General features: G+C 47.2%; 1 protein-coding gene across 1 annotated transcript; it reads right to left on the bottom strand.

Moving 5' to 3' along the window:
- Positions 1-12,410: 12,410 nt before the first annotated feature.
- Positions 12,411-15,860, bottom strand: LOC132591610 (uncharacterized). Its single transcript, XM_060270923.1, has 2 exons — positions 14,126-15,860; positions 12,411-12,850 (listed from the first exon to the last, which is right to left on the bottom strand). The coding sequence occupies exons 1-2, from the start codon at positions 15,858-15,860 to the stop codon at positions 12,411-12,413; spliced, it is 2,175 nt and encodes a 724-aa protein (XP_060126906.1).
- Positions 15,861-23,647: the final 7,787 nt, after the last annotated feature.

Below are 23,647 nucleotides of genomic sequence, written 5' to 3' on the forward strand. Positions count from 1 at the left end.
ATTGCAGCTGTAAAAGCCTTGGAGAAAGCCGGTGTAAAGAGCTAGCTGGGAGAAACCTGTTGTTTTGCAGTCGGCAATTAACAGATGCACTTGCTAGCAGAAAGACCCTGTACCAGAAGGCTGGGATCCGCAGTCTACCCGGAGGAGCAACGTCAGCTATTCTGAGTGAGTACACAGACACGGAGCCCGGGGGTGGACAAGATGGCGGAGCAGCTACAGGAGTCATTTGTCGTGCCGTTCCAGAGGTTGAATGGCGACAACTATGCAGAGTGGAGAGAAAGGGCCAGAATGTGGTTGCTAGGAAAGGATTTATGGACTTGTGTGTTAAATCCTCCAACCCCTGTCGCTGATAATTCAGCAGCTGAAGCACAGAGGTTTGCAGCAGAAACCAGGAAAGACAATAAGGCTCTATGTGCCATTGCCATGAGCTGTGATGCTACGCAACTGCCCTATGTGCAAAATGCTGAAAATGCCAAGGAAGCCTGGGACAGTTTGGAAAGGGTCCATCAGAGAAAAACAGCTGGAGCTAAGCTGCATGCTATGAGGCATCTCTTTGAGTTGAGACTGAGACCAGGGCAACCCATTAAGGAGCACATTGCCAATGTGATTGATGCATTCCATAAGCTGCAGCGGCATGAGCTTGTGTTCAAAGAGAAGGAAAAAGTTTATATTTTGCTGTCTAGTTTGGGAAACGCCTATGAACATTTGTGTTTAACATTTGAGTCCATGCCTGAACCTGAACTCACGATTGCTTACGTTTCTGGGCGTTTGGCGGATGAGGAACTGAGACGCCAGAAAGAATCGGCTGAGAAGGGGGGCCATGGGCGCAGAGAAGCCAGTGGGGGTGCAGTAAAAAGCACTGAGGAATCCACTGTGAGTGCGTGCGCAACAAGGCTTTGCTATCGGTGCCAGCAGCCTGGGCACGTAGCGAGATTTTGCCCAGCTCCGGAAGCAGCCAAGGTCACTCAGCCAGGTGCCAGGCAAACCAGCGGACGTGGTCGTGGGACCAGCCAGCAGCGCCGAGGCAGAGGACGTGGGAAAACTCCAGATAAGCCTGTCAGCCATCTTTCTGCTGCCTTAGCAACGGTCAGAAACAGAGGACAGGACAGTTTCACTTTTATTATCGACTCAGGCAGCAGCCATCATCTTGTACCGCCTTCAGGACAGATCCTGAACTGCAGGCCACTTGAAGATGAAAAAAGCCTGCATCTTGCTGATGGTTCTTCTGGAACAATTAAAAGCAAGGGTGTTTTTTATATGCAATGCTTAGACACTAACCTTGATGTTTATGTTGTACCAGGCATGGAGAATGGTCTTTTAAGTGTGTCTTGCTTATTGCGTGAGGGCTTTGAAATAAGTTTTGCCAATGGTGTTTGCAAAATTGCCAGAGATGGGGCTGAGCTGGTAAGCGTTACTGTTGGGTCTGATGGTCTGTTTGTCCTAGATGGGAGGGGGCAAGCAGGTGGAAGTAACACTGGTGATGCTCAGGCTAAAAGTGCCAATACCCCAAAGGGCACAGAGGGCGCTATCCATAAGGATTGTATTCATGCTTGGCACAGGAAATATTGTCATATGTCTTTTCCTTATGTGAAAAAAGCCCCTGATTTTGTCAAAGGTTGCAGGTTCAAGCCATGTCAAAAACACCTGCAATGCCGCGCATGTGCGAAAGCGAAGACGAAGAGATGCTCTTATCCTAGGTCTGAGAGGAAGAGCACAAAACCATTTCAGTTAGTGCACATGGATATTTCTGGGCCTCTGTCGACGTTAAGTTTAGGTGGTTCAAAATATGTTTTGTGTCTTCTGGATGATTTCAGCCATTTTTCCTGGGTCATAACACTGAAAGAGAAGGGGGAGGCTGCCAGAGTGATACAGGAGTGGGTAGCCGAAGTAGAACTACAGTTCTCCGTCACTGTCCAGTGTTTTCAGAGTGACAGGGCAGGAGAGTTTTTGAGTGCAGAACTACAAGGGTTTTTCCGCAGCAAGGGAATTAGGCACAGAAAAACCGCTCCTTTTAGTCCACAGGAGAATGGTTTAGCTGAAAGGAAATTTAGAACGCTGTCTGAACTGGTGGAGGCAACGTTGTTTGATGCAGGACTACCCCAGAAGTTTTGGGGTGAATGCTATAAATTTGTGAATTATTGTTCAAATCGCGCTTTTAATTCAGTTGTGGACAACACACCCTACCACATGTTGTATGGCAAAGTTCCGAAGGTGCACTATTTCAGAACTTTTGGGTGTGAGGCTTGGGTTCTAATTCCAAAGCAGAAGCGCAGAAAGGGGGGATCAAGATCCAGAAAAATGATCTTCTGTGGTTACGAACCAAACTCAAAGGCTTGGAGGTTTGTACCAGCAGAGGGGGACCAAACCCGCGTTCACATTAGCAGGAGTGCTACGTTCTGTGAACAAGAGGGCTGGAGACGCATTCATGCTAACCCCGAAGTTCTTCTTGACTGGTCTTCAGGTTTTGACCAGGAAGAGGAAACTCAGGTAGCTGATGCTGGAGTTCCAGGTGCTGCAGGACCAGATCCAGGTCAGGTAGATGGTCCAAGTGGTGTAGCTCCTAGGGAAGTGAAGCAAGTAGTCAGAAGCACACCGACTTCACCCCAGGTCAAGCCTGGGAAGTACAGCAAACGTGGTAGGTCACCCACTTCACCCAAAGCAAGCCCAGAGGGGGCTGCAAAGCGTAGTAGGTCTCTTGACAGTGCTGCTAGTCCGAGAGAGCCACAGTCAGAGACAAGCAGTTCGGATTTAGAGGGGGAAGATGTGGGACCAAGGCGTTCAAAACGCACCACAAAAGGTAAACCACCTGAAAGGTTTTCAGCTGTCAGTGTATGGGCGAACCTAGCAGTGTGTGAGCCTGAAAGCTTTGAAGAGGTGCAACAGTTATCAGTGGAGGAAGCTAGTAAGTGGAAAGTTGCAATGGAGAAAGAGTTGAACTCCATGCAATCTCTTGGTGTGTATAGCCTAACACAGTTGCCAGAAGGCAAGAAAGCAGTCAGTTGTAGGTGGGTCTACAGGCTGAAACCCACAGTGACTGGAGAGCCTCAGTACAAGGCTAGATTAGTGGCTAGAGGTTTTACTCAGAAGAAAGGAATCCACTACACAGATGTCTTTAGTCCGACTTCGAGAGCGGAATCTTTCAGGATGCTTTTAGCGACTGCAGCGCAGAGAGGCCTAGTGGTCAACCACTTTGATGTGGACACCGCTTATTTGAACTCTGACCTCCAGGAGGAGTTGTACATGTTGCCTCCTCCAGGGTTTGAGAGTGACGTGCCAGGTCAGGTGTGGAAGCTGCACAAGTCGATCTACGGTCTGAAGCAATCCGCTAAAAATTGGAATTCATGTCTTGATTCTGTTTTGAAGAGCCTAGGTTTCAGGAAGAGTCTAGCTGACAGTTGTCTGTATCTCAGAGGTGAAGGAGAACAGCAGGAACTGTTGCTTGTCTATGTTGATGACTTGATCTGCTTAGCAAAGAGCCAGATGCAAGTGCAGAAGTTTGCAAAAGAGCTAGGCAAGAGGTTCAAACTCAAGAATCTAGGTGCAGTGAATGTTTATCTAGGTGTGCAGATAGACAGAACTGAGGATGGAAGTTTTTTGCTCAGTCAGAAAGGCAAGATTGAACATTTGCTTGAGAAGTTCAGAATGTCTGACTGTAAAGGGGTCAGAACACCTATGGAGACAAACTTTGTGAAAGATTCACAAGTGAAGGACAAAGTAGCGTTTGAGAGTCCTGAAGTGTTTCAGTCAGCGCTAGGGAGTCTGTTGTATTTGTCACAATGGAGCAGACCAGATATTGCTTTTGCAGTCAATTTGCTCAGTAGAGAGGCATCGAAACCTAGCGTGCATGCTTGGAATGGCATTAAGAGAGTGCTTAGGTATTTGCAGGAGACCAAAGAGTATTGTTTGGAGATGTCAGCGCAAGGTGAGCCACAACTCACTTGTTTTGCAGATGCTGATTGGGCCAATCAGGAAGACAGGAAGTCAGTGACTGGTTTGGTAGTCAAGTTTGGAAATGCCCTGATTGGTTGGCGGTCGCGCAGGCAAAGCCTAATAGCAATGTCTTCCACGGAAGCCGAATTCTGTGCGTTGTCTGCGACATGCACTGAATTGGAGTACTACAGATGTTTGGTCCAGGAAATCTGGGGTGATTGTAGCCAGCCCATCACTGTTTGGGGCGACAATCAACCATCTTTGAGACTGGCGGAGTCTGGACAGTTCAAGGCCAGAACCAAACACTTAGACATCCGCTTCCGAAACGTATGTCAGAGCATACAGGTAGGCTTGGTGAAGTTGAGAGCAGTACATGTGAAAAGGATCTAGGAGTTTTGGTTGACCACAAACTTGACATGAGTCAGCAGTGTGATGCAGCAGCTAAAAAAGCCAATGCAATTCTGGGCTGCATCAATAGGAGTATAGCATCTAGATCAAGGGAAGTAATAGTACCACTGTATTCTGCTCTGGTCAGACCTCACCTGGAGTATTGTGTCCAGTTCTGGGCACCACAGTTCAAGAAGGATACTGATAAGCTGGAACGTGTCCAGAAGAGGGCAACCAAAATGGTCAAAGGCCTGGAAACGATGCCTTATGAGGAACGGCTTAGGGAGCTGGGTATGTTTAGCCTGGAGAAGAGAAGGTTAAGGGGTGATATGATAACCATGTTCAAATATATAAAAGGATGTCATATAAAGGAGGGAGAAAGGTTGTTTTCTGCTGCTCCAGAGAAGCGGACACGGAGCAACGGATTCAAACTACAAGAAAGAAAATTCCACCTAAACATTAGGAAGAACTTCCTGACAGTAAGAGCTGTTCGGCAGTGGAATTTGCTGCCAAGGAGTGTGGTGGAGTCTCCTTCTTTGGAGGTCTTTAAGCAGAGGCTTGACAGCCATCTGTCAGGAATGCTTTGATGGTGTTTCCTGCTTGGCAGGGGGTTGGACTGGATGGCCCTTGTGGTCTCTTCCAACTCTATGATTCTATGATTCTATGATTCTATTCTAAGTTGAGGTATTGTCCAAGCCAAGAGAACCTAGCAGATGGGTTCACAAAACCCTTGAGTTTCCAACGGCATGGGGAATTCTGTGAAGGGTTGGTTTTGGGGTAAGTTTGGATACCCGCTATCCCCAGTGTTCAGGTGAGAGGGGGTGTGAGGAGTAACAAGTAACCAAAGAGTTAACTGTGTTCTGTATAGCACCTGACCACTGAGGAATATCATGTTACAGAATGTACCAGAAGTGTTTCTGTATGTATCAGTTGGTTTCGTTTCTGCCTGGGAGACGGTCGCAAGATGTCTGCGCTCTCACCAGGTTGTTTGTTATTTTCTCTCTAGAATAAACTTAAGTAGTTATTAGAACACTTTGGACTCTGTGTGTTCTTAAGAGGCTTTTTATCCAACGGCTATACAAGCTTTCGCTGTGTGAGAAGAAGAAGAACTCTGCTGTGTGTGTTTTACTGCCAGCCCGGATCTACGGAAGCAGAGAAGCGCTAGAGAAAGCGCGCCGGGCAGATTAGTGGCTCCTAATTGAGTCATAAACAACTCAACGGAGCCCTATACCCGTCACAGGAGAATTCAAAAAAATGTTTTTTAAGCCATGAGTAAAATATTCTCGACACTCCCCACCCCTGAAACATTTTCTCTTTTGTCATGGCGTATGTGAAAAATCCTACTTCCTCGTCCGTTAAAAAAAATTCATTTATTGAAAATCAAAGCGGTGCATACAAAACATACAAAAAAGTCAGAAAAACATTGTCAATTAATTCAGCCTGATGCAATCTCACTTTATGCAATAAAAACAAAATAAAAATTTAAAGGAAAGTAAGAAAAAACTAATGCCTAGGGAAAAACTACTAGCAGCCCAGGGAAAAGGGGCTGCCTTCTCACAAAAATGAAATGTTCTTTTATTTCCCCCTTTTCTGCCTCCCCTCCCGCTCCTCTTTCACGCCAATGCCCCTCGCAAAGGAAAACTGGTGCAATGGGAAGAGGCGACCCTCCCGCCTCCAGTGATCCCAAAGATCAAAGTATGACACGCATCTCCCCGCATTCACACGTTACAGGAGTCAGGCACAGCTTCTTCATGAAGATCCCCCAAGTGACCGCTTCCTCGGGGGAGTTCTTCTGCCTCGCCCTTTGCGTGCAGGAAAGGGCTCAGATGCAGTAGCAGCTCCAGGAAAGATCTGTGTCTGTAGCTCAAGTCTCCAGGAGGGACCTAGCAAGCTCCTGGCAGCCGCGGATCTCCGCTCTCCCTCAGTCCAGCGTTTTCCTGGTCTGGAAGCAACGCTCAGCCTCCTCCCCCAGGCCTGTCCTAGCCATAGAGGCTAGTGGCGCGGTGAACCAGGGCGCTGGAGGGCGCCAGGGAAGTGGTCCGGGGGCCACGGCTCAGCATTGGCGAGCCGGGCACACAGCGGGGCGGGCGAGGGGGCTCCTGAGCTTGTGCAGAGTGGCCTTTCTCCTGTCCTGTCCGGCCTGTCCCTGTCCCTCCCGTGCCAGCCAGGCACAGTGATTGGCTGCGTCGCCCTTTGTGATGGGGTCTTTGGCGCGCCTCTCGGGGGGCCGCCTGTCAGGCGGCGGCACCAGCCTGGCCGCCCTCCTGCTCGCCCTGCTCCTTGCCTCCTGCCCGCCCGCCGCGGGTTTGAGTCCTGGCCTGGCGGGTCGGGTTGGGGGCAGGAGGAGGACGAGAGGCCGGGCGCTGTGTGGCACTGCCCCCCCCCAGCAGAGGCCTCAGCACTGGAGGAGGAGGCGGTGCCCCGGAGGGCGACCAGGCAGCCTGCCCCGCCCACTGTGACGCCCCTGAGCCTGGCCGGCCCTCGGCACCCGGCCCACTGGTGCCATGTCCCTCCTCTGCGTCCACAGTGAGCCCGGGGCGACGGTGGAGGGACCTTTGCGCCACGGCGCTTGATGTGGTTAAGACGGGCCTGGACTCCCCTCCTGCGAAAGAGCCTTTCCCCTCCAAAGCTCCCTCTGCCTCCTGCTCCACAAAAGCTCCTGATTTCAGGGACTGGCGAGAGAAACAGCAAAAGCCCCGTTGCCTTGTGTCCCCACTCCTGGGCTCCTTTCCTTCTTAGGCGCAAAGGCTTCAGGGAAATTTAGTTTCAGGCTTTGGCCCTGAGCCCCAGGCAGGCTGAGATTTTGGGGTTGTGGGAGGGTGCTTTAGAAAAACAACAACAACCCAGCAGCTTAAAGCACATTCATGGGCTGTTGGAAAACACCCAAGATCACCATTGCATTATGCAACAAAAAGAATCTTAGGCAGCCAGCCTCTCTCAACCTCCCAGGTTGTGATGAAGTCCATTGTAGGCAATCAAAAACTCTTTAAAGGGCGGATGTGGCAGAATATGTTTAAATAAGCCAGAATAACCTTAGAAGAGCCCGGCTGGATCAGGCCAGCGGCCCATCTAGTCCCCCATCCTGTTCTCGCAGTGGCCAACTGGCTGCCATGTGGCAACCTCTCCAATTTCCTCTCAACCCTCAGAAGGGTGCAGGAGGTTCGGCTTGCCCTCCATCTTGTCCCCCTTCGTCCAGTCCAGGGCGAGGGAGGGTCAGTGAGGCTTCTCTGAAGTGGAAAACGACAACGGCTGCAATCCCGCTAACCGCTTCTCTCTTAAATCCCAATTCGCTCAATTCCATGGACTCGCTGCTAAGGCCCGTGTTCGTGGAAGACAATTTTACCCGGCTACGAGTGATCGCCAAATATATTTTTTTTAATGCTTTATTAGTTTCAAAATTGTGCAACAAAAATCTTCAGTAAATGTTAAAAACAAAATATAAACAAACAGTTCTTCATTCTTTGTAGATCAGAGGAAAAGTTAACTTTCATTACAAAATAGTGTACTTGATCTTCCCATTATGTTCTCAAATTAAATTCCTTAGAACCGCACATTGACTTTGTTTCTCCTTGTTATTTAACTTACATTCAATTTTGTAAAATTGTCCTTCTTAAAGCACAGAAGCTCAGTCAAAACCCTGCCAATGGATTTATCATTTGACAACATTCTTTAACATAGACTTTACAAATATCCCATTCTCTAGTAATTTTTTTCATCTGAGATATCTCGTAACCTCGCTGATAAGTCTCGCTAATTCAGCGTATTCTCTTAATTTATTTTGCCAATCCAATTTGGTTGGGATATCCTCTGCCTTCCACCCTTTCGCAGCTAGAATTCTGGCAGCCACTGTGGCATACATAACTACTCTCTTATACTTTTTTGGAATTTCATTTCCCAGAATTCCTACCTGGACGGCCTCTGGTTTCTTAGGGAGAGAGCATTTGAACATTTTCTTAAGTTAATTGCAGATCATTTCCCTGAACTGCCTCATCTTATTACAGTTCCACTACATGTGGATCTATGTACCTTCAGCCTCCCTCCCTGCATTTCCAGCAAATATTTGTCCTAGATCTTTACATTTTTTTATTCACAAAATGTTTAGGGGTATGCATACCCCCACAAGCCCCCAGAAAAAAAACCCTCAACTGATTATACTGCAAGGGATTTCCAACACACCTTTGGCTGACGAACAACTCTCAGCTTCATCTCCCACACAGGGATGTTGTGCTATGGAGCTTTTCAGATATGGGCAGGGAGAATTCTCTTTGCCTACCATCCTCATCCAATGAAGATCTGGAATCATTTCCTTCACTTGCCGTTTCCTGCGAGCCCACCCTTCCTTCCCTCCATCTCTTCCCTTTTCACTCTGATGCAGAGCAAATTGACTTCAGGGGAAGATCCACCCCCACAATGGTGCTGGGGAATAGAATCTCCTGCTCCCCGCTGCCCCTTCACAAGTTGCAAGATACAAAGTCGCTGGAATGTGCTTTGATAAGACAGAACACTATTAAGCTCTTTCCCCCCTATTCTTATTTTTTTAAATAAATTATTTTTTCCCCTTCCAGTAGCGCCTTAGAGACCAACTGTTGTAAAATTATGTAGGTCTCTGGGCACCTTAAACAAAGGGGATCTTGACCCAGGTAGAGTCCGCAGATCCTGGTAAACTAGCGCAATTGCCGCTGCTTACCGCTACGAAAATAAACAGAGCCCCAGCCAGAGCTGTCAGAGCAAGGCAAAATTTATTAACCCACTCGAAAATAAAGAAATAAAAGGCCGTTGCAACAGCGGTTCAACCCCACGCAGCAAATTTAGTGGAGAAGAACCCCGAACAAAAGAAGCTTTGGATTTTTATAGGAACAGTTTCTCCATGTTACACAGTTAGCGTGAAAAAGGCGGGAAGCGGGCGGAAAGGAAGCAATCAGGCATGTACAAAGGCTTAACAGTCCGTGATGGGTAGCGACAAAAGGTGACAATCTTTGGTGGTAGCTGACTGATGCATGAATAATTTTTCCTATTGTTTCAGGATGAGCCAACGGAGATGCGGAGAACATCGGTGATAAAAAAATCTAAATAAAGTTGTTTTTCTCCCTTAATTTTGTGTATCTGTGTCATCTGTCCGCGGCCAGCTAGGTGGCAGTGTGGTATTACATATGATGAGGCGGGAGGGACAGTCATCCTAATTCAGCAGAATATGTGAGAACTAATACACCGGAGTTCATAAACATATATAGAAATCAACTTGTGATAATGCGCTGATCGGGGTATACAATATTGATGATAAGTAGCAAGAAGTTACAGTTTCATGTGCATTCTAAAGAGGGTTTACATACAATTGTAGCGGGTGAAAAGTGGAAGGAACGATTACGTTCTGACAGCGATCGTGCAATGACAGCTACAGCGGAACACTTTGACATTCAGTAACAAAATATAACGGGATCTCAGGCCAAACAGTGTATCGAAGGAAACATTTGTTAGAGACAGTATAAAGAAAATTCCTCCTTTATTTTGGTACTGTTTACTGCAACAAGATCGGCTGGGCTTCCTTGGAATCGATAATCTCCTTTCCTGGGAGGGGGGGGGACGGAGACGCTTGGTCAGCAGCGGCAAGGAGTTTGTGTAATCAGACGAGATAGCTGTCATTTCCAAACATCCTGGCTTGGCTTTGTTATGTGTACCTTCCTATGGGCTTAGGGCGGAGGTTGTGGTGATCGGATCATGTTGATTGGGATGGTGGGGCATACCGGGGCATGTCTGGTTGAAACAATAGAAGGATTCCCCATCCCGGTCTCAAGTCAGCTTTCCCTTTTGACCTGATTTGGTACTCTGTGAAACATGGCTTTGGTGTGGCCAAGAAATGCGTGTCCCCTCTCTGTTCATTACTGAACCCTTATTTCATTTCCCCTCTCTGCGGCCTAATTTTTAATTAATTAAAAATTAATGCCGCACACTGGGGTTTGAATAGTCTCCGTTCCCTAGATGGAACATGGGGATATCTTCAGGGTACTCAGGGAACTGTTGCAGGGCGGCTTGCAGGCGCACAGAGGAGCCTAACGATCGGCTAGCAGCTGTCACTGGGGAACAGCTCTGCAGGAAGCAACAGGAGAGAAATAGGAGGAGTGCCAGGGATATGGAGATATAGATAGTCCCCTTCACTACCTCCTTTAGCCAATTAATGTTTGGGAGCCACGACCAAGGGTCCCAATCCCCCATCCCCTCATGTTGGATGTTCCTTAGGTCGTGAACGAGAGAATCCATTGTCTGGAGATGCGCGGTGACGTTAAGGGTCTGGTCAGAAATGTAGGAACAGCACTCTGCCCCGATGAGCTTACATGTGCCGCCCTGGGAGGCCAAGAGGAGGTCAAGAGCAAGGCGGTTCTGTAGGGTCATGGAGCGGACCTGGGTCAACTCCGTCAGGACTGACATGGTGGAGGCTTCAGATTCGTTTATAAAACGGAGCAAAATGTCCGTCAATCGTAAAATGTCCAAGTGGTTAGAGTAGGCTCCGTATGCAGGAATGAGTGCACGGAGCCATGTCTCTCCACTAGCATTGGGCTTCCGGGAAGTCACTGGGGAGCGTCTGTTCCTTCTACGGCCATGGGGTAAATTCCGGGTTACTCGAAGCCCCGGGTGCACATGACCCAGGTAGCAGGATCCTTGCATGTGTATGCTGACCCAAGTGAAAGCTCGTGTGGAACAGACCCAGAACAACCCACCCAAGGGTTCCCCAATACGGCCGGTCTGAAAGGTTTCCACAAGGGCCGCACTAGGGGTTTCGGTTATAAAGGGGTAAAGCACTGCGGTTAGGGCAGATTTCATATTTAGGTAAGGGCGGGAATGGGTACGGTTCTGAATCCATGTCCTGTTTCCCTCAGGGTCACTAATGACAGTCACTAAGCAGGAACTGGATCCTATGTGGTCCTTGGTTCCCGAAAATTTTCTACATAGTGGCCCGGTGATTTCCCCGCTTAAGTAGATATATTGAGAGGTAGGCTTTATAAAGGTCAGGTTGCGGGTGAAGAGGTATTGGGATCTGTACTGATCTAGTGTGAGGGGTGTAGCAACAAAAGGTACTCCTTGCTCAATATGTGCTGGGGTATGAGCGCATATCCAGCAGTCGGTGAGGTTAGTTGCATGGGCTACCTTCTGTACTAATTGGATATAGGAATTGCCTTGCCAAGCGGATCTTAGGGAGTTGCGTTGGGAATCAGGGAACTCAGATAAGTTGATAGATCTGGGGGCCGTGCCGACTGGGTGGAGGGGGTCATGGCGTTGAAGGAGATACAAGTCGGAAGCTATCCCTCCACATCTCTGGGGCCCCTTGAAGTCCCACTCTAGATCAGCGCTACCCCCAACCGGGTGTAACCATCCTTCCACATACTTGTTCCCATCCCATGCTGAAAAGGTCCCCAGATCCCATAGACAGCAGAACTTTCGTACACAAATACCTTGAACTGTGGTGGTAGTGACAGGATGGGTGCAGGTGAGTCCATAAGTCCAGAAATCATTAATAGCGGAGTCCGTATACCCTTCCCAGAGTCCATGTCCTATCTCAGTGTGGTCATAAGTCCTGACTGTCATTCCCCATTGAGTTTTGTGATAAGTTCCATTGTGGCAAGTTAATCGGTTCCACAGGTTGTCAATGGTGTAGAATGCACGTCCGATGATGGAATACGAGGCAGACCGGATGAGCAGTTCCCAGACTTGAGTGTCCCGTAAGCGGGGGCGGAAAGCATGTCGGAGCCAAGTCATGGTTCCGGGCAGGCAGAAGTCGAGGTTTCCCAAGTTGCTCCGAGATGAGGGATCGGTGGAATCAACCGCTCGTCGGTCCAGGAAGAAGAAATCCGTCGGGTTCCCTCCACAGTCGAATGGTGGTTTCGCGGCTACCAGGAGGGCGGAAAAACTGCATGCCAGGAGCAGGAGGCGGTCCATCTTTTAGGGGTGAGTCGCCAATCTGTGTGGGAGAGAAAGAAGAACATGACAGACACGATACACCTAGGGAGGAAGGGAATTGGGGCTTGGGCTTGACGGCATGCAAGGGGGGGTGAGGGGAGAAGAGGGTTGTGATAAGGGTAGGTAAAACAAAAACAGGGAACTCAGGCGTCAGTTTCGGTGGTCTTCTCCTTCCGGAATTGCAGTCGAATAGGAGGGTGGTCAGGATCGTCTGGTCGTGGTTCAAGCAGAATCTGTGACATCCACCTCTCCGGGGTCTCACAGCCAGAGTCGTCTCCTTGAGGTGACGGCGTAGTTGGTCGAGCTGCGGTGTCGCCAGGAAGGTCGACGTCAGGGTGAGCGTTCGATGCAGAGTCGTCTGGGGGAGTGATGTCCTCGGATGGCGGTCGTGTAGGTCTCTCAGCGTCGTCTGGTTGAGGCTCCTCTTCCTCCGGTGGTTGTGCTGATTTGCAGAAGGTGTGGTGGATCCATGCAGAGCGTTCGGCCACCTTGACAGCAGTCGGGGTTGTGAGGAGGATCTGAAATGGTCCTTCCCATTGCGGTTGTAGGGCAATACGTCTGTAGGTTTTGATGCGTACCCAGTCTCCCGGTTTAAACGAGTGGGCATCAACATCAAGGGGTACATTTTGACAGTTTGCAGCATATTGGTGGAGCCTTTTGAGTTGCCGCTGCAACTGTCTTACATAGGCAATTAGTTCATTTTCCCCAGCTTCCAGTTCAGAAATTGGGAGTTGGGTAGTATGGGTTGGGGAAGGTCTTCCAAATAAAAGTTCATAAGGGGAGAGTTTTAAAAGTCCTCGTGGCTGACTTCGGATATTATGCAGGACTAACGGGAGGGCATTAACCCATTTGAGGCCTGTGGCTCTGCATACCTTACCAAGTTGGGTCTTGATCAACCCATTCATTCGTTCAGTTTGTCCGGACGAAGGGGGGTGGTATGGGGTATGGAGCTGCCATTTTATCCCGAAAGCCTTGGAAATGGCTTGGACTATTTCAGCCGCAAAATGGGTGCCACGGTCTGAGTCTAAACGGCGTGGAACTCCGTACCGAGGTATAATTTCTTGCATGAGGATCCTGGCTACAGTTTGTGCGTTTGCGTGTTTGCACGGAAACGCTTCTGGCCACCCCGAGAGGCGGTCTGTTATCACTAGCAACTGTTTATATCCTAAGCAGCTAGGAAGTTCGGCAAAGTCCAGTTGAAGGCTTTCGAAGGGAATGTACGCCCATGGTCTAGAGCCTGGGGGTTTGCGAGGTTCGGTTTTGGGGTTAAAACCTGCACATATGGGGCAGTTTTTAGTCACTGATTTGGCAAATTGGTGGACACCCGGGGCATACCAGTGTCTAAGAATGCTGTCACTAAGTCGGTTTGTTCCCCAATGTGTGAAATTATGTAGTACCCGGAGGTGGCGTGGTACCCAAGCCTTTGGCATTGCCAGGCGGCCATCTGGCATAATCCATAAATTGTCCTTAAGTTGGGCCCCTAGTTCCTGCCATGAGGTTATTTCTTCTATGCTCGCAGTGCGATACATTCGAGTGAAGTCCACGTCGGCTGGAACTACAATGGCCTGAAATTCATTCCTATACATTTCCCCTCTCATGGCCGCTGCCTCCTGGGCAGCGGCATCCGCAATACGGTTTCCCGTTGACACAAAGTCTGTCCCATTTGTATGTGCCTTACAGTGTATAACTGATATGGCCTTCGGGAAATGTATGGAGTCCATTAACCTTTTTACGAGGGGGGCATGAGAGATCTGTGTTCCTGCAGCTGTTAGGAATCCTCTTTGTTTCCAAAGAGTTCCCGTAGCATGTACTAGCCCAAAACAATATTTGGAGTCAGTGTAGATATTAATGCTCTTGCCTTCGCCTAATTCACAGGCTCTGATTAGGGCGATAAGCTCTGCTGCCTGCGCACTGTAGCGTGGGTTAATAGGCGCAGCCTCAAGGATGGATTCATGTGTGACTACAGCATAGCCGGTTTGTCTGTGTCCTGCCACCACCTTGGAGCTTCCATCAGTAAAAATCGAGAGGTCTGGTTTTTCTAAGGGGAGATGATCTAAGTCTTCCCGGGGTTTTTCTGCCAGTCGGACAGCTAAGGTGCAATCGTGATGGGGGGTGCCATCATCGGGCAGAGGTAGAAGGGTGGCGGGATTTAAGGTGTTGACTCTTTTAATGCGTACATTCGAGGGAGTGAGTAGAGCGGCTTCATACTGGTTTAGACGTTCGTTACTGAAATGTTGACAGTTCCTTAAGTTTAGTAAGGTGGCTACTGCATGCGGCACATTTAAAATTAGCTCTTGGTTTTGAACTATCTCTAGGGCTCTGTCCACTAATTCCGCAGCCGCGGCAATCGCCCTGAGACAACCTACAGTCCCCTTCGCCACTGGGTCTAATTGTATGCTGTAGTACGCGACAGGACGTTCCTGACCTCTGAAGGTTTGCGTCAGAACTCCGGATGCTACCCCCTTCTGTTCACTTACAAATAATGAGAAGGGGAGACGGTAGTCTGGCAACCCTAAGGCTGGAGCCGACCTCAGTTCTCTTTTTATGGTTTCAAAATTTTGTAAGCTGTCCTTGGACCACTGAAGAGGTTCTGGTTCATCTTTATTAGTCATTTTTACAAGGGGTTTGGTTAATTCTCCATATCCTGGGATCCAGCACCTGCAGAATCCGCTCATTCCTAGAAACCCTCGGAGCTGTTTCTTGGTCTTTGGCAGGGGAACCTTAGCTATAGCATCTACTCTCTCAGTTGTCAAAGCTCTTGTTCCGTGGCCAATTATGTGACCCAAGTATTTTACTTCAGTTTGGCAATATTGTAGTTTTTTTGGTGAGACCTTGTGGCCCTTGTCGGCAAGGGCGGTTAGCAGATGGACGGTGTCCAGGTGGCAATTAGTGTCGGAGGTGGAGCAAATTATCAAATCATCTACATACTGTAAAAGGGAGGAGCCTCCAGGAAAGGAGAGGTCTTGTAGGTCCCTATGCAATGCACAGGCAAAAATTGTTGGGCTCTCTACATATCCCTGTGGGAGTCTAGTCCAAGTCAGCTGTCCCTTTTCCCACGTGAAGGCGAACAAAAATTGGCTTTTCTCATGCACTCTTATGGAAAAGAAGGCAGAGCATAAATCAATGACACTGAAATATGTACTATCTGGTGGGATTCCGGTCAAAATGGTATTAGGGTTGGCGGTGATGGCGTGGCGGGGTATCACAAAGTTGTTGATAATTCTGAGGTCTTGGACAAGCCTGTATTTAACTGGGGCACCCGGGGGTGAGGGTTTGCGTACCGGCAGGAGTGGACTATTGCATGGGCTGACGCAGGGAACAAGGATGCCTTGATCCATGAAATCCTGTATCATTGGTCTCAATCCTTCTATTGCCTCCTGCGGCAAGGGGTACTGTTTGATGGAGGGGTATGGGACATCGGTGCGGAATTTAATAACAACGGGATCTGCCGATTTTAAGAGTCCCACAGAGGTATTTGTAGTTCCCCACAGGTGAACTGGTACCTTGTCAATCAGAGGGGTTGGTATTTCTAAATCAGTCGGGTTTTCTTCTTTTAAAATGCCTTGAAAGGAGACTGCCGCCTCTTCTGGCATGTGGAGGTAGATACCCTCAGCGCTGCAAGTTATAGTTGCCTGTAATTTACATAGTAGGTCTCGCCCTAGTAGGTTGACAGGGCTCGAGGTCAGTAGAAATGAGTGCTCGGCAGCCAGGGGCCCTATCGTTACTTTCGCTGGCTCTGAAAGAGCGCATGTCCTGGGGATCCCGTTTATGCCCATAATACGTTGCTTTTGTTGACTGGACCTCAGATGGCTGTCGTTTAAAGTTGAGAAAGTTGCCCCTGTATCTAGTAAACACTGATACTCATGGCCATCTATGGTGATTGTGCATATGGGGTCATGGGCTGATAATGCAATTGTCGGGCATACCAGGGCAAGGTTCGAAGGATCCCCGTTTAATTGTCATTGGTTAGTCTCTGAATTAAGAGTGGGGTGCATTTGCTCCTGGTTAAATTCCAGCGGTAGTTGGAATGGGCGCTGATTTTGGAAAGGGTTTGGCGCTATCGGGTTAGGGTTTTGTGCTGCCGTGGATCCCATCCCTAGAGCTGGTTTTGGTGCCACGGTATTTAAGAGTAGTGGACAATTTCGCTTGAAATGCCCTATTTGATTGCAGAAAAAGCATAGAGAGGTGGCCTCTCGATGCTGGACATTGTTAGCCCTTTGGTAAGGAGAGGCTTGACGATTTGCATGTGCGTTCATCCCCCTAGGTTGTGTGGGAGCCTTTGAATTTCTGAAGGGGTAACTCGGCTGGGGGTTATATGCGGTACTGGCTGCACTCAAAGCCAAGGCGAGGACTCTAGCATCGTCCTCCTTTTCCTTCCTTGCCTCCTTTTTCTTTTTCTCATCCCTTCCATCATAAATGGTTTTCGCAAGCCCGAGGATCTCACTCATGGGTTTCCCTTCATAGGCTACTTGGAGGGAGAGGAATTTTCTGATGTCCGGACAAGCTTGGTCTTTAAAGAAGCTTTTTACCACTACTTGGTTGTCTGGGGTATCAGGATCGATTCCCCCCCATGTCCGAAAGGCGGTTATTAGCCTGGTATAGAAGGCGGTGGGAGTTTCATCAGGTTCTTGGGTTACCTCCCTGATCTTAGTCCAATTTGTAGATTTTTTTCCCGCGAGCCTTATCCCATGTAAGATGGCTTTTCGAAACGCCTTCAGATACCAAATCCCAGGCGTGGTGTTATAGTCCCATTCTGGTTCGGTTCTAAGTTGGGCTGCAGTTAGAGGCTCGATCCCTGCGGGTTTATTGAGTTGGACATCAGGTAATTTTAGGGCTTCTGTTGCTTTCTCTAAGATCTCCTCCCGTTCGGGCTCATTAAAAAGACCATTCAGGAGCATGTGTACGTCTGCCCAGGAGGGATTATGAGTAGAAAAAATAATGGCAATTTTACGATAGCACATGTCAGGATTGTCTTTTAAGGTCGACATCTGCTGAGCCCAATTCAGTAGGTCCGAGGTTAAAAAGGGAACATGGGAATAGACGAAGTTTGTCCCATCTGAAACTGGGACTGACCTTAAGGGATATTGTCCCTGGGTTTTCTCAGTAGCCTCTGGGTCCCTTTCTATGGGGTCTCTTTCCTTTGTGGACGATCCCTTTAATTCCGATAGAACTGTCACTAGTTGCTCCATTAAATTGTTTTCTGGGTCACGACTACGAGTTCTGCTAGCGACAGGACTTAGCTGGGGGGGTACTTCAACAGGAATTCGGGCTTCGAGGTCGCCCTGAGGTGCTGGACTTAGACTAGGCATGGCAGGAGTTGCAGATCCGCCTTCCACTGCACTCCGGGAGTTTTGGACCTCATCCTCCCGTTGTCTGTTTGCGTTAGAAGGAGAGGGTGCCGGGGCTTCGGCAGGGCTACAGAGCTGGTCTACCGGCTCTTCTATGATTGTTTCCTGGTACGGTGGGGGTCTTGGGCTCCTTTCCTTTATCACTGGCATTTGTGGGGCTGTTGGACCTTCAGTTCCTTTAAGAAGGATTTTTGCCCTTTCAAATAAGTTGAGATATCGAATTTGCAAGGGATATTGGTCTTCTAGGGTTATTCTTAGTGCAGAGATTCGCTGGGCATTAAAGGAACCTCTCGGTATCCACTTCTCTCCCTCTGGATGGTCCGTGGTGACGCGGATCCAGTTTTTTTGACAGAGTCTCTTTAGCCGATTTTTGTCAAGTTTTTCCACCCCAGGTAATTCATGCCAATGTTCGAATATGAATTGTAATGGGCTTTCATCCTCAGAGTCCCCACTTTGGCGAAGCTTCCATTGAGCTTTGCCACGGCTGGGAGTCTGGGACAGGAATTCCTTTGAATTATGCGCACCCATGTTTATTCTGGCTCTTTATACTGCAGTTCTGGGTCCCCGACCCTTTCTCCTGGACACACTTAACCTTCCGAGTCTATGACCCACCCCCACGTTCTAGTGGTGTTTCTGCCTGCCGTTCGCGTGCACTAACTACTAGGCGGCTGGTGCAGCTAAAACCCTATTGGAACCCTCCCACTGGTCATCAATTGCCTGAGGGTTCCACAGCAACTTCCCTGCCTCTTACACACTAAACTCAGATCCTACTGAACGCTTGCCTATGCAATGCCAGGTCGGAACTGAGGAATAAAAGGTTGGAAAAGAACAGGTGCACTTGCGTTCCCTGGTCATGGGTCATACCCAACAATGGGTCGCCATGGCAGGGGGGCGTCTTCACCCGAAGATTAAGAGCAGAGGAATAGGAAACAGAGCTGGGATAGCCAGATTCCCAGATTGGTAGAAAAGGCGACAGTTTGCTCAGACTTCTGCTCAGTTTGGCAGAAGGGAGCTGGGACAGTCTTTCTAAGCACTGCGTTTAACGTAAAGACTGTTGCCCTGCACCTCAGTTCTACTTTATACCCGTGCCTTGGCAGCCTTGCTGCAACTGAGGTCCAAAGAGGAGAGTAGAAAAGGATAGTTCAAGCGGAGAAATAGATTTTTAGTTGCTGTGGTTCTTAGCTCACCCAAGGTGTCCCCTTTTAATACTCACAACGATTCTTCCCTGAAGCTCCGGATTCTCAACACTTAAAGTCCTGGTATAAAAAGAGAAAGGGAGAAAAAAAAACCCACACAACCTTCCCCGAAACGTTGCTCCGCTCTGGCCGGTCTCGCCGGACTCCCAATCACTCCCCAGAGCTCCGGCCCCTGAGGTCTGGATGCCCCCTGCAAATGGCAGGAGCGCGCAGGGCTTCCTTTTCCCCAGAAAGGTCGGGGCTCAAGGAAAAACTGGGTCCCCGAAGTGGTCGCCAAATCTGTTGTAAAATTATGTAGGTCTCTGGGCACCTTAAACAAAGGGGATCTTGACCCAGGTAGAGTCCGCAGATCCTGGTAAACTAGCGCAATTGCCGCTGCTTACCGCTACGAAAATAAACAGAGCCCCAGCCAGAGCTGTCAGAGCAAGGCAAAATTTATTAACCCACTCGAAAATAAAGAAATAAAAGGCCGTTGCAACAGCGGTTCAACCCCACGCAGCAAATTTAGTGGAGAAGAACCCCGAACAAAAGAAGCTTTGGATTTTTATAGGAACAGTTTCTCCATGTTACACAGTTAGCGTGAAAAAGGCGGGAAGCGGGCGGAAAGGAAGCAATCAGGCATGTACAAAGGCTTAACAGTCCGTGATGGGTAGCGACAAAAGGTGACAATCTTTGGTGGTAGCTGACTGATGCATGAATAATTTTTCCTATTGTTTCAGGATGAGCCAACGGAGATGCGGAGAACATCGGTGATAAAAAAATCTAAATAAAGTTGTTTTTCTCCCTTAATTTTGTGTATCTGTGTCATCTGTCCGCGGCCAGCTAGGTGGCAGTGTGGTATTACATATGATGAGGCGGGAGGGACAGTCATCCTAATTCAGCAGAATATGTGAGAACTAATACACCGGAGTTCATAAACATATATAGAAATCAACTTGTGATAATGCGCTGATCGGGGTATACAATATTGATGATAAGTAGCAAGAAGTTACAGTTTCATGTGCATTCTAAAGAGGGTTTACATACAATTGTAGCGGGTGAAAAGTGGAAGGAACGATTACGTTCTGACAGCGATCGTGCAATGACAGCTACAGCGGAACACTTTGACATTCAGTAACAAAATATAACGGGATCTCAGGCCAAACAGTGTATCGAAGGAAACATTTGTTAGAGACAGTATAAAGAAAATTCCTCCTTTATTTTGGTACTGTTTACTGCAACAAGATCGGCTGGGCTTCCTTGGAATCGATAATCTCCTTTCCTGGGAGGGGGGGGGACGGAGACGCTTGGTCAGCAGCGGCAAGGAGTTTGTGTAATCAGACGAGATAGCTGTCATTTCCAAACATCCTGGCTTGGCTTTGTTATGTGTACCTTCCTATGGGCTTAGGGCGGAGGTTGTGGTGATCGGATCATGTTGATTGGGATGGTGGGGCATACCGGGGCATGTCTGGTTGAAACAATAGAAGGATTCCCCATCCCGGTCTCAAGTCAGCTTTCCCTTTTGACCTGATTTGGTACTCTGTGAAACATGGCTTTGGTGTGGCCAAGAAATGCGTGTCCCCTCTCTGTTCATTACTGAACCCTTATTTCACCAACTAAATTTGTTATTGGTATGAGCTTTTGTGTGCATGCACAATTCTTATTTATTTATTTTTATTTTTATTCGACTATGGCACACCAAAACGACTACCTACCCGTATCTTTTTTAATAAATATTTTTATTAATTTTCACAATTAAACAAAATAATCACAGATGATTTTTAAAAAAAGATTTCAAACAACTGTATTCACATAGTATTAAATCCACATTATGTGATTGACTCCCTCCCCCTGATTCCTTGTGTTATCTCAATTTATGCATGTCAATCAAGTCTTTATCTCTGGTTACCTCCAAGTTTAAACATTCTCCATCATATTACAAGTGTTTTTAAAATCCTGCTAATGTATTAACTTCCTTTAAATGCTTTTGTACATATGCAATAAACATTTCCTGTTATTTTTAATATTTGTGGTCATCTTGATTTCCGCATACTCCATTAACTTCATTTGCCAATCCTCTTTCTATTGTTGGGCTAACAATATCTGTGTGGCCGTTGAACAGATTCTTATATTCTTTAGGTATATCCATTCCTGTAATATCTAAAAGAAACGCGTCTGGTTTTTAAAGAAAGGTTGTTTTTAACATTTTTTCAATTCATTATCATTTCCCAAAAAGTTTTAATAACCTTGCATTGCCACCACATATGATAAAATGTACCTTCTGTTATGAAGCTCTTAAGGTGAAGATGGGAGGTGTAATGAGATTAAGATTGCCAGAAGAAATATCAACAACCTCAAATATGCAGGTGACACAAGAAAATGAGGAGGAATTAAAGAACCTCTTACTGAGGGTGAAAGAGGAGAGCACAAAATATGGTCTGAAGCGCAACATCAAAAAAACTAAAATCATGTCCACTGGTCCCATCACCTCCTGGCTCCATAGAATCATAGAGTTGGAAGAGACCACAAGGGCCATCCAGTCCAACCCCCTGCCAAGCAGGAAACACCATCAAAGCATTCTTGACATATGCCTGTCAAGCCTCTGCTTAAAGACCTCCAAAGAAGGAGACTCCACCACACTCCTTGGTAGCAAATTCCACTGCCGATCAGCTCTTACTGTCAGGAAGTTCTTCCTAATGTTTAGGTGGAAGCTTCTTTCTTGAAGTTTGAATCCATTGCTCCGTGTCCGCTTCTCTGGAGCAGCAGAAAACAATCTTTCTCCCTCCTCCATATGACATCCTTTCATATATTTGAACATGGCTATCATATCACCCCTTAACCTTCTCTTCTCCAGGCTAAACATACCCAGCTCCCTAAGCCGTTCCTCATAAGGCATCATTTCCAGGCCTTTGACCATTTTGGTTGCCCTCTTCTGGACACGTTCCAGCTTGTCAGTATCCTTCTTGAACTGTGGTGCCCAGAACTGGACACAGTACTCCAGGTGAGGTCTGACCAGAGCAGAATACAGTGGTACTGTTACTTCCCTAGATCTAGATGCTATACTGTACTCCTATTGATGCAGCCCAGAATTGCATTGGCTTTTTTAGCTGCTGAATCAGGCTGAATTGATTGACAGTGTTTTTCTGACTTTTTTGTATGTTTTGTATGCACCGCTTTGATTTTCAATAAATGAATTTTTTTTAATGGGGGAGGAAGTAGGATTTTTCACATACTCCATGACAAAAGATAAGATGTTTCAGAGGTGAGGAGTGATAGGAATATTTTGCTTATGGCTTAAAACACATTTTTTTTAATTCTCCACCTCAATGTACTCTTTGGAAGAAAGCTTTTATTAATTTAAGCAAAGCAAGAGAAGCCAAATAAGCAGTCAAATTTTTTTCTTTAAAAAAATCTTTATTGAAAGTTCAAAAAGTACTTAATTATATGTGCACTAAACATGGTGAGACGTAAATAAAAGAGAGAGAAAGAAACAGAAACCACTTGGAGGGGGAAATAAAGGCAGGAGGGGTGGAAACCCCAAACGGTATATTTTACAATGTTGTTATTGCACTTCACCAGACTTTAACCTATTAACAGTATTTGTAAAAATGGATCCAAAATATCATTGAACTTTTCCATGGCAAGACTGCATTTATATGCAAGTCATTTATATGCTGCGAGTTTGTATAAGTCTCCAATCCAATCGTTTATTTTTCCAGTTCATCAGTATCAGTCCCTTTGCTGCAGTCAGGCCACGGAGAGTCCACTTGTATCATCCTTTTGTAAGGTTCCATGTGGTGGGTATATAACTGAAGAGGATATTTTGCTCAGTAAATGTAAGGTTGTTCCATACAGTTGAGAGTTTCAGTTATAGGACAAGGAAAAAACATGTTTTAGAGAAGCATTATCCCTAGTGCATCTCCAACAGTTAAGATACCTGAGATTTCCCTTTTTAAAACAAAGGTAATAAGGTCCAGTATATTCTAATTATTTTTCTAACAGTCTAACATCTATGTTCCATACTCACTAATGAGTGACCCTTAAGATACAAGATCAAAAGGATATTTTGGAGAGAACTGCAAAAGTGAAGTTCATGGTTCATCTCATTTGGTGCAGAGACCCCGGGAGCAGGAGATCTTTCCCTTCCCTCGATAGGGCCAACATTGATGTTCACCTGCAGAACTTGAAAGAGGGAATCAGAGAGCTGCTGTCATTGAGCCCTTATATTGAGGCTTTTAAACACGATCTAATAGCTTATTTAACTTATATGCAGAATTCATCATGCGAAAGGCTGGACTAGATGAATCCCAAGCCGGAATTAAGATTGCCAGAAGAAATATCAACAACCTCAGATATGCAGATGACACGACCTTGATGGCAGAAAGTGAGGAGGAATTAAAGAACCTTTTAATGAGGGTGAAAGAGGAGAGCGCAAAATATGGTCTGAAGCTCAACATCAAAAAAACCAAGATCATGGCCACTGGTCCCATCACCTTCTGGCAAATAAAAGAGGAAGAAATGGAGGCAGTGAGAGATTTTACTTTCCTGGGCTCCTTGATCACTGCAGATGATGACAGCAGTCACGAAATTAAAAGACACCTGCTTCTAGGGAGAAAAGCAATGACAAACCTAGACAACATCTTAAAAAGCAGGGACATCACCTTGCCGGCAAAGGTCCGTATAGTTAAAGCTATGGTTTTCCCAGTAGTGATGTATGGAAGCGAGAGCTGGACCATAAAGAAGGCTGATCGCCAAAGAATGGATGCTTTTGAATTTTGGTGCTGGAGGAGACTCTTGAGAGTCCCATGGACTGCAAGAAGATCAAACCTCTCCATTCTGAAGGAAATCAGCCCCGAG

The sequence above is a fragment of the Zootoca vivipara genome, chromosome 2 (genome assembly GCF_963506605.1).
Source record: "Zootoca vivipara chromosome 2, rZooViv1.1, whole genome shotgun sequence".
NCBI classification, from domain to species: Eukaryota; Metazoa; Chordata; class Lepidosauria; order Squamata; family Lacertidae; genus Zootoca; species Zootoca vivipara.

Bases quoted from the DNA above. Each gene is read 5' to 3' on its own strand.
- LOC132591610 (XM_060270923.1), bottom strand. From the start codon at position 15,860: ATGCCAGAAGAGGCGGCAGTCTCCTTTCAAGGCATTTTAAAAGAAGAA. The intron at 12,851-14,125 runs GCAAGAGCATTA...TTAAACCGGGAG, and splicing joins AGCCTGTGAATTAGGCGAAG to ACTGGGTACGCATCAAAACC.